General features: G+C 55.2%; 3 protein-coding genes across 3 annotated transcripts; all 3 read left to right on the top strand.

The window, feature by feature from the left end:
- Positions 1-11,369: 11,369 nt before the first annotated feature.
- B0H18DRAFT_1142463 (uncharacterized protein) lies at positions 11,370-12,392 on the top strand (the record flags this gene model as incomplete). Its single annotated transcript, XM_048035653.1, has 1 exon — positions 11,370-12,392. One exon carries the CDS (start codon positions 11,370-11,372, stop codon positions 12,249-12,251), a length of 882 nt encoding a protein of 293 aa, XP_047886989.1. The 3' UTR covers positions 12,252-12,392.
- Positions 12,393-12,535: 143 nt separating this feature from the next.
- B0H18DRAFT_1125047 (uncharacterized protein) lies at positions 12,536-13,878 on the top strand (the record flags this gene model as incomplete). The annotated part of the gene is made up of 4 exons (XM_048034955.1): positions 12,536-12,844; positions 12,913-13,172; positions 13,232-13,781; positions 13,855-13,878. 4 exons carry the CDS (start codon positions 12,536-12,538, stop codon positions 13,876-13,878), a joined length of 1,143 nt encoding a protein of 380 aa, XP_047886990.1.
- Positions 13,879-14,806: 928 nt separating this feature from the next.
- B0H18DRAFT_1142467 (uncharacterized protein) lies at positions 14,807-15,930 on the top strand (the record flags this gene model as incomplete). The annotated part of the gene is made up of 1 exon (XM_048035654.1): positions 14,807-15,930. The coding sequence occupies exon 1, from the start codon at positions 15,052-15,054 to the stop codon at positions 15,928-15,930; it is 879 nt and encodes a 292-aa protein (XP_047886991.1). The 5' UTR covers positions 14,807-15,051.
- Positions 15,931-16,824: the final 894 nt, after the last annotated feature.

A 16,824-nucleotide genomic window follows, 5' to 3' on the forward strand; every position in this document is an offset into this window, starting at 1 on the left:
TGATGATTTTATGAGCATCACTGCAACACGGATGTCCTGATTGAATAGTATTTTCGTGACGAGGGCACCCATAGACGCCCAGACACCTACTTACCTAGGGTGGCTGAGATCCTGGCCCGATACAGTACCACGTGCACGTTACGCGTCTCATCCAACGCGCGTCGCGTCCACCGTCCCTACTTACACCGCTCGCTCCTCGACCCCCAGTCTCCGCCAGCTCTCTCTCAACGTGTGCCAGCCATGGTAAGCCCCTTGGAACCAGCTGTGTGTTTGAGCAGCGCTCACACGGCGCCGACAGTCGATCATGCAATATAACGGTGGCTCCGTCATAGCCATGGTGGGGAAGGACTGTGTCGCCATCGCGAGCGACCTCCGGTTAGGCAACCAAGCTCAGGGTATCTCGTCAAATTTTGAAAAGGTGAGTATCGTCGACTCTCCAAGGAAGAGGCTGTCTGACCGCCCGGCAGATCTTCGCCATGACAGAGCGAACATACGTCGGTCTGCCCGGACTCGCAACAGACGTACTGACCCTGTGCGTGCCCCGTCCCTCCTAACGCCCCAAATCCTCACCCACCTCCCCCAGCCACGAACAGCTCCGCTACCGGCTCAACATGTACACCATCAAAGAAGAGCGCACCATGGAGCCGGAGACGTTCATCCACCTCATCTCCTCGACGCTCTACGAGAAGCGCTGGGGCCCGTACTTCATCGAGCCCGTGCTCGCGGGCCTGCAGAAGACGCCCGCGGGCGCGTTCCGCCCGTTCATCGCGAGCACGGACCTCATCGGCTGCATCAACTTCGCGAAGGACTTCGTCGTCGCGGGGACTGCGAGCGAGAAGCTCTTCGGTGTCGCGGAGGGCTTGTGGGAGCCGGACTTGGAGCCGGAGGACCTGTTCGAGACGATCAGCCAGACGCTGCTGAACGCGGTGGACCGGGATGCGTACTCGGGTTGGGGCGCGGTCGTGCATGTGATGTGAGTGTCGAGTCCGCGTGCGGTGCGTTGTGGGGATGTGAGCTGACTGGCGGCGTGCTGTTGTGTAGAACGAAGGACAAGGTGATCAAGCGTACGCTCAAGGGCAGAATGGACTAGTCGTTTCCGCCGTACTTATATTCTTTGTGTCGTGTGTGTGCTTTTCTGTTATCGGAGCATCTGAATCTCACATTCGCCGAGCGACGTCTGCATGCCCACCTCCCGATAGGAAGGCAAGGTATGGATGGGTGTGCCAGCTTGATATCGACGTGCCCTTGACCCACCTAGGCAGTCAGTCGCGTTTAGCGTAAATACACCTATGGATCCGCCATGCCTAGGCTCGACATCATCGGTTCGCATCCAAGAGGGGTTACGATACTGTGGGCCTAAGTAGCCTCGTATGATATTATCACACAGTGGCCGGGTCATCGGTTCTTAGATTCCAGCTCGATCCATTGTGATCGGGTCTCAAAGGGATATGCTTAACACATCTGACTTGGAATCATGACGACAAGAACTGCAAAGCCGAGTTCCTACGTGCCACCAGTATCAATGGTCGTGAAGTATTTCGTTGTCCTTGGCAATAAGCAGGTTCTCTTTTGAGCTTATAATAGTTGGGAGTACAGCGGCACGGCAGCCTGGCAGGGCGATGTGTAAGGCAACATGTCGACTAACCTGAGCGCACGGGGATGACGGGTAGGAGAGCTCGGATCCGCATCGTAAATACAAAGAAGTTGCAGATCAGACGGATCGGTTACTGGTAGACTGCCCGGGGACTGCACCGTCTGGTCTCGTACCAGCACCGTCAGTATCCAGAACACTGAACGTACGGAACATTGGATGTACGGACATAGTCTCGTACAGCTTCCTGCGTTCTGGATTGCGGTGCTCAGGCTATTGAATCCCGCTGGCATGAGTGACGGCGAGCACATCAAGTAAGGCTGCGTATACCAGCATATGGATCCGTTAATATGTTGTTCGACGGGTATACGGGATGGCTGTCAAGTCCGACTGAGTGGCGTCGCCGATTGGCCACATGCACACCGTCCAGGGAGAGAGATACTCAAACAACATCAATATACATAGAACATACACACATCGGATGTACTGTCCCTACGCCACCAAGGAGAAAAGGCTCTGTACAGCGTCCCGCCCACCCGGCCGACCCATTCCCATCAGACTACTAGTATAACAGTTCAGTGCGAGTACGCGTGCCTGAGATGACGGTAGCGATGACAGTGACACAACAGCGGTGCTTCGAGTTGCGGCACAAAGCGAGGATATGAGTGAGGAAGAGAGCTGAAGACAAAGGCAAAAGGGGAACCAGGAGCAGAAGGGAAGAAGAGACGGAAATAGAAATAAGAGAAGAGAAGGCTGCGCGCGAGCCACGTCATAGACTTGGGATACAGCCGATAATGTAAGAGAAGAGGGAGGGTGAGAGAGAGCAAGTCGAGGAGATGGGTCGTGGTGCATTCGTGTGTACGCTGGATTGGGATAGAATCAGCACACAACTGCATTGTCGATGGAACCGGATAGCATACCGTTATCAAGCCTCGGCGGCCACAACAGGAGCTTCTTGGGCAGCAGCCTCGGCCTCAGCTTCAGCCTCAGGCTCTTCGGCGATGCTATCTTGACCTGGAGCGGCAGCAACGGTTTCCTTCTCTTCGTTACCCACCTTCGACCGAGGATATCAGACAGCGATCGAGACGGGCCACAATGTGGGATGCGCACCTTTGACGTGGGCTTACGGGACCCTGCGCGGGACGCCGGCTTCTTCGCTGTAGAGGCTGGTTTAGCGGAGCCTGCGCGAGACGCAGGCTTGGCCGAGGCCTTCGACGCAGGCTTGCTGGAGGTGCCTGCGGCCTTGGATGGGGGCTTGGAGGCAGCCTTGGATGGAGGTTTAGAGGCAGCTTTGGACGCAGGCTTCGCGGCAGCCTTTGAAGGCGGCTTCGACGCGGCCTTAGACGCGGGTTTGGCCTACGACGCGTTCAGCAAGACGCAAAGCACGCTTATCGGAGAGCACGCACCCGTTTCGCCGGGGGCGGCGCGTCCTCATCAGCGGACGCGCCATTTGCGACTGCAGCGTCCTCCTCCTGGACTTCGTCGGCCGTGCGTTTCTTTCCACGCGCAGCCTTCGGTTTCTCCTCTTTCTTCTTTTCGTCGGCAGCGCCGTCCTCCTCGGTGGCCTCCGCCTTGGCTTTCTTCACGCGAGGCTTAGCAGGGGCTTTCTTGGGCGCAGACTCGGCTCTGGGCTGGTCTTTGATGCGGGCAGAGCGGCGGGGCTCAGCGGGCGCGTCGGAGGCTGCGGCTTTGCGTGGCATGGTGGGGGGATCGCTGGTGGTGGATAAAGAGAGAGGAGTGAGCGTGAGCAGGGCGCGGGAGCTCGAACCCTATTCACGATCAACGGCCCCGCACGTGCCTCGTGGCAGCCCCGTGACTCGCACGACGCTCTGCCACCCGCGCGAATATGGCAAGTCTGGTCTTTTGCTTGTCTTTTGTCCTCGACACTGGATGTTGGCTGCCTTGTCAACGGAGCAGAGCAGTCCCCTACTACCATCTCAGCTTTGGCAAACCTGTGCCAGCCTAGCTACGCTGACAATAACCAACATCTGGGTGATACTTAGTACACCCATGGCACACCCGAGCGTCCGTGAAACGTACTGTAGCAACAGTTCTATCCAGGGCGATATCTGATCTGCTCATCTGCATTCTTTGTCCTGGCCGTAGCTGCATGCGATGATTGACAACGCACAATTGTCTGTACAATACAATTTTACAGTGTGCACTCATCGATGAAGGTTCTGTCGGAGAGCATCACGGCTTGCATTGCCAGGTGCAGTGATAGATATAGAACGACATTGAGCAAGCATTAGAAGAGATAGGAAGGGGACTCAAGGCATTGACGTCTGCTCATGTTGGTCAATCGCTGAGGCCCTTTCCGAAAACTGTTGAGCTTCCACATCCGTCCGATAGAGACCTTCGTCCAGCCGTCCTCTTTGATGACGGACTCGATCTGTTCTCGCAGGGGTTGAATGCATTCAGGCTAAACAGATTGATGACACGGCGCGTGTGCGAAAGTCTAGCTTGCACGTTGAGTGAAGTCCGAGACGAAGGGAGAAATACAATCGTGGACATATGGACGGCGGTGAAGTTCGCCGCTAGGACGGCTTGAAGCAATTCCTCCGGGCGTTCTCAACCGGTGCGTTCTACGTCTTCTATCATCCACATGAGCAAGTCGTCCTGCGTAAACCGTGCCAATGTCGCAGTCAGTGGGGCCGGCTTCTAGAGTTGCAATGAAAACAGCGACATACAGCTTGTCCAGCCATTCTTTACTACGTTCCCCTGATTTGTATGCCGCTCGTCCATAATAGTTGTTAGGAATAGATGCGCACGGTGGGGAGCCCGATGTGGCCAAGGCAATGATGGTCCCACAATCCTATCGCCCCGCCGTTGAGATGATACTTCTGCTTTTATTTTTTCAAATACACCGGACGCACGGTTTGAGGATACCACAAGTTGAAGCATCCCAGCTCCCTTCATGGCGTTGTTTGTGTGGTTACAAGCAATGTTGAAGAACTCTTCATTGCGACATGGGCGTGTGCGGCCGTCAACATGAGTCGAAGACGAAGTCCTAACAAACACGCGATTGCTCGCCTGTGAGATACTAATCTGCGCAACTGTCGGGAACACCTTGACGGGAAGCCATTCTGCTCAAAAATGCTACGGTGTACTACGTACCTTCCGGGGTCGCCTGTGTGAAGTCGTTGAGGGCCAGTCCGACTTGTTCCAATGCTTCAGGGAAAATACGGGAGAGGCTGCGCGGTAGTCGCTCCTGTATTACTATATACCGTTATGTGTATCTGATCCCTGTGCGCATCCGGCGTAATTCAGCTGTGTATATGGGTTGGACCTATTCCGCTCATATGTCAGTGTACTAGCGCACAGCGGGAGAACCCTGAGTTTGGAGGAATATACCTCTTTCAGAGCCTCCTGGAACGACATTACGCCGTCCGAGAGCAAGTTGCGCAGTTCGTCGTTCATCCGTGCGCCGCTGGAGAGAACGATCCAGCGATCTAGGATGGTCACTTTGAAGAATATGTACTGTCCAAGCCCGTACAAGAGATAGCGGTTGGCACTGTTGTACGTCGTTTTGTCAATGTTGTACATCCATTGTCAGAGCATTGTCAGAGTCTGACCTCCGAGTCCGGCGACTGACGGCGAAGGAATTTAACTCCTTGCTCGATATTGAGACACTAAGCAAAGTAGTCCATAGCGGTATATCTGTAGCGCAGAAGGTTCTTAGCAGGCATGCGTACGAGTTTCGAACATCGTACTCACTACCTTTGAAACAGTACTGTACAGTAGCGCTGAGAGCCGCAACCGTTACAAAGTGGTCAATTTCCATATTGAGGCGGTGGGTGAAGTTGCCCGATAAGGAAGCGGTGCTTACCGTAATAGAATATAGCTTCGAATTCTTATTCCCTGTTCCTGCTTATCCTCTTGCTCTTCCCCTTGTTGCTTGCAGCTGCTCATCCAGTCTGTATCTGCTATTGAAGCTTGAAGCTGACTTGTACCGACTGTGGCTGTGCTAGCGTTTCCGGGCCGTGGAGTTCAGTTGGTAGGACCACCGAGTTTCCACGGAGGAGAACGCTCCGAGTCGCACTACAACAGCTCGTCGAATCCTACTTTGCGTTCACTCGCACGTTTATCTCAAGCATGTCGGCTTATGGATCTCTATCTGGACCACAGTCATTGACAGCGCTCGCCGAGCAGCACCGCGCCCTGGTCGAGGAGGCCGCCGAAGCTCTACCACACCAGTTCTCACAGTGCACTTACTCCCTGGGCCCCATCCGACAAGCTGTCTACCTCTGCTTGACCTGCGCAGTACCAAGAGGTATCTGCTCTGCGTGCAGCATCGCCTGCCACACGGACCACGAGCAGCTAGAGCTATTCCCAAAGCGTGCCTTCCGCTGCGACTGCCCGACGCGTGCCCTACCGCACGCATGCACGCTGCACTCCACGCTCGAGCCGGAGAATGCGGGGAACGCGTACGGGCAGAACTTCCGGGGCGTGTTCTGCAGGTGTAGCCAGCCGTACGACGCGAAGAGGGAGCGGGAGACGATGGTGCAGTGTGTCGCGTGTGAGGTGCGCTCGCTCGGATCGCTACGCACGTTTGCTCATTCGTGTCGTGTCGTAGGACTGGTTCCACGAGTCGTGTTTGAACCTGAGAGAACGCCCGCCACTCCGCGAACTCACACCCGAAGAGCAGGCCGACGAAGACGACGGCGCGTCGGACGCGTCTTCTGAGTTGCCTCCCGGCTTGATCACCGCGGACGACTACGACAGCTTCGTGTGTGGCGCGTGTGTATGCGAGATACCGACGCTCCGACGATGCGCGGGCACGCCAGGCGCGCTCATGGTCGTGCGTGACGCGCCTGAGCAGCCCTGGAAGGTCATCGGGCGGGAAGAAGGCGCAGACGGCAGCGCACTCGTGGAGGTGACGAAGATAGAGGAGTCGGACGTAGGAGAGAAGCGCGCACGGTCATCGACTGGCGAGGATGTGCCCAGCGCGAAGCGACCGCGCGTGTCAACAGAGCCGTCAGCGTCCCCGCCGTGTCTCGCGCCACCCGAGAATCCAGTTGCACAGAAGGTCCTGACGTCTGCGCTGCGTCCGAAGGAGTCAGACGAGAGCCATGCACCTGGCCCAGGAAAGCTGGGCGCAGGCGACGTGTTTCTCACCGAGGGCTGGCGAGAGCGGTGGTGTAAGTGCCAGTCGGTGCGTCCTTCCACCCCTCTTTCATTCCTTTATTCAAGTAAGTATGCGCGGCAGTGTTTCCCCTCCCTGCAAGCACGCCCATACCTTCTCGAGGAAGATGAGACCTACTCGCCACCGGAAGACCCCGACTCGGGCCTCACCCTTGAGGAGCTCGGCCTGCGCGCGCTGCAGCGGCTCCCGCGTGAACGTGCCATAGACGGCATCCGTGCCTTCAACGAGATGCGGTGCGTACCGCTTTCCGTCACGCTGTATACGATCTGACGCGTGTGCGGGGCAGGGACGACCTAATGAATCACCTCCGGCCGTTCGCACAGGAGGGCAAGGTGGTGACGGAGGCGGATATTCGTGCATTCTTCGACGCGAGAATCAATGGACAACAAGCCTCGTGACGCCTGTGGGTGTGTATGATACCTGGTACTGAAGGTGGGACTCGATGGCTGCGTTCTGTACTAAGGTGGCTGGATATATGGACTTGCCCGAGCTGCTGACGAACTGGCAACTCATTTCCGTCCTCGGCGTCTTGGAGCTTTCTTACGTATGTCGTTGGGTTCCCAAGACGAGCTTCAAAATGATTCGCAGCTGCAAAGCACAATGTAGCGCTATCACCGTGTGCGAGCCGAACAAGACAAATATCTCCTGCAGATGGACTGCAAATCTAACCATCCTCAGTTCTACTTCTCGCGTCCGCGGTCATATTCAGGAAGCCCAAGAAGCAAGGTGTGTGGTGCATGATAGAGGAGAACACCATCGACCAGCCCCTGAAGCTTGAAGCTCGAAGGCCTGACCCAGTGAAGCCTCTTGGTCACGTTGTGTCGCATAACAGCAATGAAGTAATACGTGAGTAGGCGAGTACTGTGAGTCTCCAGTACTCCTCGCGATAAGGTACGGCGTACACCATACGTATGAAGACACGGAGAAAGGAAGATACAAACGACTGGAACACCATAAAGAATACCGCAAGAATGCGTACCACAGGGCGTAACTTGTATGGCAAATTATTCCTCGTACCTCTCCATGATCGGCTTCGTTAACAGCTTCAAAAGCCATTCCTCCAGTCTCGCTTCGTTTGCTTTCATTTCATCGAACGCTCCGTCCAATCGATCGGCCGTGCAGTACAAGACGTCCCGAATTTCGTCGTCATCTCGCAAGCCCGCGAGGAACGCCGCGGCCTTCGGGTCGTTTCCGATCTGGCTGATACAGAACATGACGGAGGTTGGCTCGTATTCGGCGGCAACGAGCTTCCTCCTGCATTCCACAATCGCGTCTTTGAACGCGGTGACGGGCTCGCTACTCGGGTCTCCGTCCGTGATCGCGCATACAAGGAGCGGCCGCTGGAACGACGAGCGGGAGTCGATCTTGCTGTATACAAAGGGAATGAGAATGTCGCGACGAAGCGTACTGCCTATCCTGGTCCCACCGCGGGGCTGCCTCTTCACCAGGACCTTGTCCAACGCGTCCATGGAGAGATTCTGCTCCGTCACCCTCGCATTGATGAAGCGGAGGTCCACGCCGTGATCGTCTGGTACGATCTTCGTAGCGATTCTCGCCATGCAAGCAACAAGAGCCCGTTGTTTCGAGAAGCGATTGTCGAGGTTCATGGAGCCGCTGTCATCGCAAAAGATGACCGGATGGTACAGTGATAGTGTGACCAGACGCTTGATATTCTCGGGTTTACTCAGCAGCGTGGTGTGGTCCTGACGGAGGGCAGCCGCGTTCGTTGCTAGGTTTTGAATGAAAGGGTCATTCGGTGCGAAGAACTTCTCGAGACCTGTCTCCTGGACGTATTTCCCAAGACTAGCCGAGAAATCTGCGGCGGAAATAAGTTCAGGCTCCGTCTTGAAAGTAAGAGCAAGTCAACTGCTATGGAAATTGAGGGTACTACTGCGGTGTCGTACCTCTGGCTTTGGTTGAAGCGGCTCCGTGGGTTCTGACTGAGCAGGTTTGGACTGGTTCTGCACAGGTTTAGGATCGCGTTGGACCGGCTAGACAGAAATTCGTCATATGAACATGATATGCATGACCGCGAGCAGCAGCACATACCTGCGGTTGATTCGTTATCTTTCCGAGCGCCGCTGGTTTCGTCTCTAGCTTTGGGGTCTCCACCATACAATACTCAGCCTAAATCGCCGTCCATCAATATGTTGAGATAGAATACGAGAGCATACATACCGTGTCAACGGCAGGCTTAGTCGCGGTGTTGAGGTTCGAGTCACGTATTTGCTCGGGATACTATCTTGGCCTCAGAAGCCTGTGCATCCTCGGTACCTGTGGCCTGCACTACAGTTAGACATGCAGCATAGCCAGGACTGGTCAGCATACCACTTCAGAACTGGGGTTGTTGTCCAAACGTCTTGTAAATTTCTCCGTGGCTTTGCTGCCAAGGACGCTCTGTGGCAAACGGTTACATCAGATACATTGAAAACAATCTGAGATATGGGTTTGCGATACCTTGGCCACGTCCTGGAGAAAGCGACTTCAAGTTGAGCTTAGCGAAGACAGTGATTTGAGAGTAACGGACCTGGACATGAACCTTATCCTTCGCACCAGAGATTTGGTACAGCTTGTTAATCGTGCCGACTGCGACATCCTTGATGAGCCCGCTGTTCACATATGCGATCACGAACATGACCAGTGCGACAAGGAGATCGATGATAGCGCCGTGCTTCGCGTTACGTTCAGCCTTGCTCAGCAACTCCTGCTCCATGCCGACGTCCTTCGCAAGCTCCCTTACTGACTGTCCGCTCGCGTTCTCCGTATCGAGCGAAGCGCCGCTGTCGATGAGCTCGTGGACCAATTCCTTGTCGCGCACTTCGGTGAGGGCATTCATGAGAGCCGTCGCATTGTCGTCCTTCGGGAAGCGTTTGTCGACATCCGCCCCCGCGTCCAAAAGGGCCCGAGCGATCTCGAGCCTGTTCTTCGTCGTGCGGGACGTAGAAGAGCGGTGGACGCTCTCTCGTGGACACAGCGTTCGAGTTTGCGCCATTTTTCAAAAGAAGACGGACGACCTCGAGGTGCCCGCGTACACAGGCTGCTGCCAATGGCGTGAGTTTCTTCTCTCCGCCGATGGAGTTGATCGGCGACGGATTCGCGCTACCAAGATACTGCTAGAGGACGTCCTCCGTAAGTGTACCGTGGTAAGCGTGGTCGTGCAGGTTGATGGCCATCGTTGAATGCGACGTCGCAGGATGAGGACTGAGTCCACCGGGACGACACGGGATCGAGCACTTAAAAGCGTCGCGGTTCCAACGATGCCTCTCTTTCACTTCGCCAATCCAGACAACTTAGCTCGCGCAATGAGGCATGCCCAGAGCGTTGGATTCCTAGCAGGCCGCAAACCTACCATCGGATGCGTGTAGGGTGAGTTGCTGCAGGCTAAAACCCACCCGTATCACTGGAGGATGCAATGGACTAAATCAGTCCTGTTAGCGGTCATGGAACGAATGAATATGCAACGTCTTCGCGGCCTCGCACCGAGTGGTAGGGGCGTGCTGGCAGACACTCAAGGTGAGGCTCAGGCCACACGGGAATAGCTTGTGTGAGAGCTGTTCCAACGTCAGGGAAGAGAACACTACGACAATTCAAGCACGGATCATACCGTCCAGGACGTTTGGGCACCTAGCTCCTCGGATCACTTGCGATTGTCTTGCATGCAGCCCTCAGCCCTTAAACGACCTCTAAATGGAAGCATATCAACCGATTGGCTTTCCTTCAGAATCCGTTCCTATATTCATTGTTAGTGAGAAGTGAATGCTCAGACTGCGAGTTCAATACGACCACCAGAAAATTTGGACGCGACCTCTGGTGATGACTTGCTACTAGCTAGAAGCTGGCACTATCCTGTGCACGCAAAAGTTCAATCACCGATTGATCATTGGCGTAGCACTATTAACACCTTTGTGTGTCCCTCGACCCTCGAGGTGGCAGTGTCACCAGCGGAGTGACTAATTGGGGCTTGCAACTGGCACCAGTGAATCAGTCAGTCAGCATTGATAATTGAGTCTGCGACCCGCACATACCATTGCCATGTTTGTCTTGCTGAAGCTACATCGGGGAACCTGAGGGCCCTGAAACATGGTTCGGTATCGCCACGATGCATACAACACACAGCGGGACACAGACGTTGTCCTCAATGAATGATGATCTCCGTACCGCAAACTGATAGCGCGATGTGAACTTCCTCGACATCTTCTAGTCGCCTCGAGGCGGTAGCCCACTTGAGGACGCCTCATCGCTCAGGAACCAGTGAGGAAACTGAGAACCGTCGAAAGGTCCCGCAACTCACTGAATCTATGTGTAAGCGCCAGACCGACGGATCAATGTCGTTGTCGCCCAAAGCGGAAAATTGAAGTCCTCCTATGGTTTCATGGGCCCGCGGCTAATGTGCAGCTGTGAGCGCAAAGGAAAACGGGGATGGCTCAGAACGCAATTCCGCTGCTCCACATGGACTCACCATACATTATAGTACGACCGGGGCGCGGTGGGAAGAGTGTCTGTAGCAGGATGCTGCCGGCAGTACTCATTGAGTCGTGATTAATGAGGTATCAACACCCATAGTTATAAAGATCGAAATGGTCTCCTGACATTCTCTAGCATCCGCCCAAATTCGCGCTCACCTACTGAATCATGTCTCAACTCCAAGACCTCACCCGCTGCCTCCTAGCCGCCGGTTACGCCGCGCACCCCGATGGGCAAAGCACGTACCTGCTCTACACCAACGACGGCACTCTCGTATTGAAGCAGTGGACGGGTGACTCCTTTGGCAGAGAGGAGCTCGTCGCAACGGCTGTCCGTCCTGAGTCGGCGGCTGCCATCCTGCCCGACCCTGTGGACAGCCTCATATTCGCTATCACACCCTCCTCCACCCTTGCAGCCTTCCAGTACGATGAGGATGAGGAGGAGTGGCTGCAAGATCAGGCTCTTTCCAAGTACGACGTACATGGAAAGGGTAACCTCTCTGCATGCTACACCGTCGATCACCGCGTTTGCATCGTCTTCCAGAACGCGAGTGGCGCCCTCGTGCGTGTCGAAGAAACGGAGGTCGAGTCGGACGGGAGTGCGGACAGAGGAGCTGCATGGGCAGCTACGATCTTGAAGAAGGCGTCCGATCCGCTCCATGGGACGCCCATCTCTACCGTCTTCGATGACAAAGGCCTTCACGTCTTCTACGTCTCCGCAGCAGACCAACGTATCCACCACCTTCGTGAAGGTGCAGCGTGGGCGGACGAGGAGATGTTCGATCAGACTTGGGGTTCCTTGCACGGGATCGTTGGGTCGACGAACAAGGAGAAAGGAGGCAGCTTCGAGGCTTACGTCCTGACCGCGGAACGCGTCATTCTGCAGGTCGACGACGGAGGGGACAGGCGTGAGTTGGGGAAGGTTGACAAAGATGGGAAGTTGGTGCCGAGCATCACTGCCGAGTGCTTCTCTGTGCTCGGATTTTTCATGGTGTCGTTCAGCTTGAACGTCAGCGTGCAGAGGAGGAGGAAGAGAATCTGCTGGTACTGAGATCTGGAATCATGTCCGATGCCGCGTACATACCTAGGCTGTTTACATGACCAAGCACGGCATCTTCTCATTCCCATTGATTAGCTTCTCGGTCCGTCTGTGTCTGTATTGACTTTTGAATCGATCGTACCCACTATGACCCAGACCAATGATCGCTTCGTGATATAATTACACATGCTTCAAGGAGAGCGCGTCCTGGTATATATATACGATCTGTCGATTCTCCGTGAGGGGCACATCAGATACAAGGATCTGCTCGACCTTCCACTCATCTGTTTGCCGCCATGGCCTCGAAGATCTATATGCCTGAATACATGCAGCATCCTGGCTGGACCGGTCAGCACCCGGACACTATCCAGGCTAACGGACTCCAGTTTGCCGATCTAGACGTCGGAAACTGGACCGTCAAACTCGAGTTTCGCGTCGGAGGCAAGGTCGCGAACGGCAGCGGATTCCTCATCAACGTCCCCGATTGCCCCAAAGCTGTCATCCTTACAGCTGGCCATAACCTCCTCGGTCCCGACGGGGCACGTTCCACAGACCTCGCCGTCCTCGAGGCGCCAGAGGCAAAGTATGTCATGCCGGAAGACGATGTCCACATTTCTGACGCTTTCACGGCAAACCGGCGGTGGACTGGGGCGCAATCCTCTATCCGCGCCAGCGGTTGAAGGATGCCAAAAAGGATGTTGGATTTGGATTCGGATGGAGCTTGCGCCTCGGTCATGCGGAACATATCAAGGGCACTGTATACGTCAGTGGCTACCAGGGCACTACGCCGTCTGGTCACCCCATCACGTCGTCTGGCCCACTCGTCGCAGCCTATGCAGACTGGCTGGAGTATCGCCCTAAGACGGAGCAAGGCATCAGCGGCTCTGTAGTATGGACGGAGTACCAAGGGTCTCCTACCGTCATAGCTATTTAGTGAGTAAAACCCAATAAGCGTCCCACATGAAGGTCTGTCTGACTCAAGAATATCACAGTAATTCCAGCGCTGACCCTAAGCGCAAAAACGGCGGCAGCCGAGGGACGCGTCTCACTGTCGCTGTGCTACGCGAAGTCCTCTGCTTCGCGCAAGTCGGCCACTACAACGTTAGACTTCGCGCCCACGGGACCCCTAAGCAGGTCCAGCTGCTTCCCAAGCGTGGCTTGTACATGAGCTTCCCGGAGGAGTTCCCTTTCGCTAGAGTGCGGCTTGGACCGGGAGGGGCACTGGACATCCTTCCGGCAGAAGTCAACAAGAAAACTAAACTGCATGCATTGGCAGTTCGGGGGCAATGGGCGCTCTTCAACGCACCGAAGCAGCAAATCACGTTAAGCGCGGACGTCCAGGAGGAATGTCTCTTCAGCATAGATGATAAGACGAAGAAGGGCTCGGACGAGACAGCGATTGAGATCGTGATCGCGAGGGGCGATGGGAAGTTGCAGTTGCGCATGCGAGGAGAGAAGCTGAAGGACCTTGAGGACGACTTTGAAGACGAGGACGCTGAGAGCTCCGAGGTTTCGATGGTCAAATACCCGGGCAAGGACGTAGTAAGTGCATGATGTTATGTTCAGCATCATGTCTACTTACGGGGTTGATCAATACGTGCGTTTTGTACTCGAGCCTGCTCGTACGGCCGAAGCCTGAGGGATGACAGGAAGAAGTTACTGTAGTGCGGGGTTATGATGTTAGCCATGTTAGTCCCGAGCCGCCTATCGCGGGCATTGAGTTCCATGCACATGGCCTGTATCCCCGTCCACACGTCTGGTACATTGTTTCCTGTCTTCTCGACGTATCGAGATGCACGCAAGCAGGGTTCACGTTCTTGTTGCACTTTGGCTTGACCGTACTGCGTCATACCAATGAGCTTGACGGCTGGTCCGGCAGCCTTTATACTTATTGCGGCATGTCTTGACTTAATGATGGGCTGGCGTACGAATAATTAGCTCTGGCGCATGATACAGCTATCTCGACCCCACAGACCCACCAGCGACTTCAATGCGTGTGTCTGACTATCAGACCTCTTCGGAACGTTCATACGCAGGTACCAGTCCTATCGACCAATGCAAAAGTGAGTAACTTCACAGAAACCCCAGTGCCGTATCACTCGACTTCAGAGTAAACATTACGTGCAACCAAAGGCGATACGAATTCATATGTTAAGGTCTGTGACCACTGTACGGCACATTGTTCTCGCACTGTGGCCCAAACCTGCTGGCGAGCACTCACCTTGGAAAGAACCTTCCCTTACTCTATAGAGTGAACGACGCTCGGCGGCCTTCCTCGGACCCATTTTGTGTACCACAAAAGGCGCGCAACTGTGTGTTCCGCTGATGTTACGAAACTGCGGGCCACGCTTCTGCGTTTGTTTCGGTCCAAGCCTATAGGAAGAGGGTAAGGTTAAGACACTCGAAGACAGCAGGCCAGCGCTCCGCCTTCATTCTTCTAATGAGAGCCTGGACGATCGCGCTAGTCTTTAGTAACAAACTCGTAGAGACGGTTCGGCCTCCCACGGAAGTGTAAGCGTTGATATGGTTCGCGGAGAGCGAGAAGACATCGGAGCGCTCGCTGTCGTACGGGTCGGAGTGTACGCCCTATTGCAACGGAGGAAACCAAGGATTCCTCGGGCCACTCACAGAGGGACACCACGACTCGTTTGAGAAGCCGGCTGCTTGCTGGCAGTAACAGGACGCCGTCGATAGTCCTGGTTGTGGAGACTGCCGCAGTGCGAGTGGCAGTATAAGATGGTCATTGTCCAATGTCTGGGGCCGCAGCGACATCCGACCACGACAACGGCCGCACACGACACCCGAGTGATCAATGTCTCAACTCGAAGACCTCGCTCGCTGCCTGACCTCCTCTGGGTATGCGCCGCACCCCGAAGGCGAGGGCACATACGTGTTGTACACGGATGACGGCTCTGCGATCCTGAAACATTGGACGGGAGACAGCTTCGGAAACGAAGAGCTCCTCACCTCGTCCGTCCGACCGGGGTCCACAGCCGCGTATATCCCCACCCCCGACGGCGGCATCCTTGCATACATCACTGACTCTTCGGCCGTCGCCGTTCTGCAGTTCGATGAGGACGAGGAAGAATGGGTCGATGCCGATAACCTACCGCGTTGCGAGGTCCACGCTGACGGCCAACTCACCGCGTCGCTTGACCCCGCTGGCGAAGTCGTCATCACATTCCAGGACAACGCGGGCCGATTGATGTGCCTGCACGAAGCCGGCGAGGGGGAGTCGTGGACTACGACGGAGATCGAGGGCGCTCAAAAGCCTGCCCGAGGAACTCCCCTGTCGATCCGCGTCGACCCCGATACTCTCGCCCTCGAAGTCTTCTACGTTTGCGCAGACGATAGCGCCATACACATGGTCGTCAATGAGCATGGAGGCATGCTTTGGACTGACGTCGTCGTCCTTGCCACCGGGTGCGGCAGTCCCTTCAAACGTGTCCTCGTAACGAAACGACCGGACCAAGCTGGCTTCACGGCGTATGCGCTCACTTGCGCGGATACCATATTGCAGCTGGTAGCCGGAGAAGCTGGACACGAGCTTGGGCGCGTCAACAAGGACGGGAGCGTCGTAGCCAGCACCACCGCGGAATGCTGCATCGTGATTTTTGGGTTGGAGATCAAGCTCCAGTTCAACCTACAAATCGGGGCCAGCCCGGCCAGGAAACGCAGGTTCTTCGGTTGACTTCTTCCATGACCAATATACGTAGCTCGTCTGAATATCTGTGCTCGCACAGAGCCTGTATAACCTAGCAGCACTTCTCATCTAGTATGAGCATCACTGACTGCACGGCGTCACTAGTTTTACGCACTTCACTTCACTGCTCCAATCCACTGTTTTCTTGTCTGGGATCAGCAGCAGGTGTATACATATCGAGAGGTCGGCTATACCGACTGGAGCGCAATCTCTCGGAGAAGTATAGACCACAAGCAGGAAAGTATAGAGGGAGTGGGCGGAAAACTGTTGATGATCAAACTGAAGTGGGATCTAATCTATGCTGCCACCGTCATTTCGGAGTTTAAATACTGTGACATTTTCACAATGGCGCCAGAGGACCCACTACAAGCAGGCCATTGGTATTTACTTACACTCGACTTACACCGTCAGGCTCTGGCCTTACCTTCGCCCCGAAGATCGCTTGCTTCATTTGTGTCCGCTGCCTGAATTCCCGCCTACACTCGTTCCATCGTGATGACATCCTCGCTCGGAAAGCGCAAGGAGAGGGAGGAAGATGGGTCTTTTCCTATCTCACATGGGTATGTTTTCTTATACGAAGTCATCTATCACCGAGGTAACCTACCAGCGTGTAGGTCGACTCTTTTCGTGTCAAATCTACCGTACACAGCGACATCTACGGATCTGAAGACCCTTTTCTCTGATCTCGCACCCGTACGGTCTGCATTCGTCGTGCTTGAACCCGGCTCAGGGGTATCAAAAGGCGTCGGTTACGTTTCTTTCGCGATTAAAGAGGATGCGCAATTAGCTTCCGACAAGATCGCGGAGGAGGGACTCGCGCTGAACAAGAGACAGTTGAGGGTTCAGTGGGCGGAGTTGAAGGTGGGCATGCGAACATATGAA

Source organism: Fomitopsis serialis, assembly GCF_022376445.1.
Source record: "Fomitopsis serialis strain Sig1Antser10 chromosome Unknown B0H18scaffold_141, whole genome shotgun sequence".
In the NCBI taxonomy this organism is placed as follows: Eukaryota; Fungi; Basidiomycota; class Agaricomycetes; order Polyporales; family Fomitopsidaceae; genus Fomitopsis; species Fomitopsis serialis.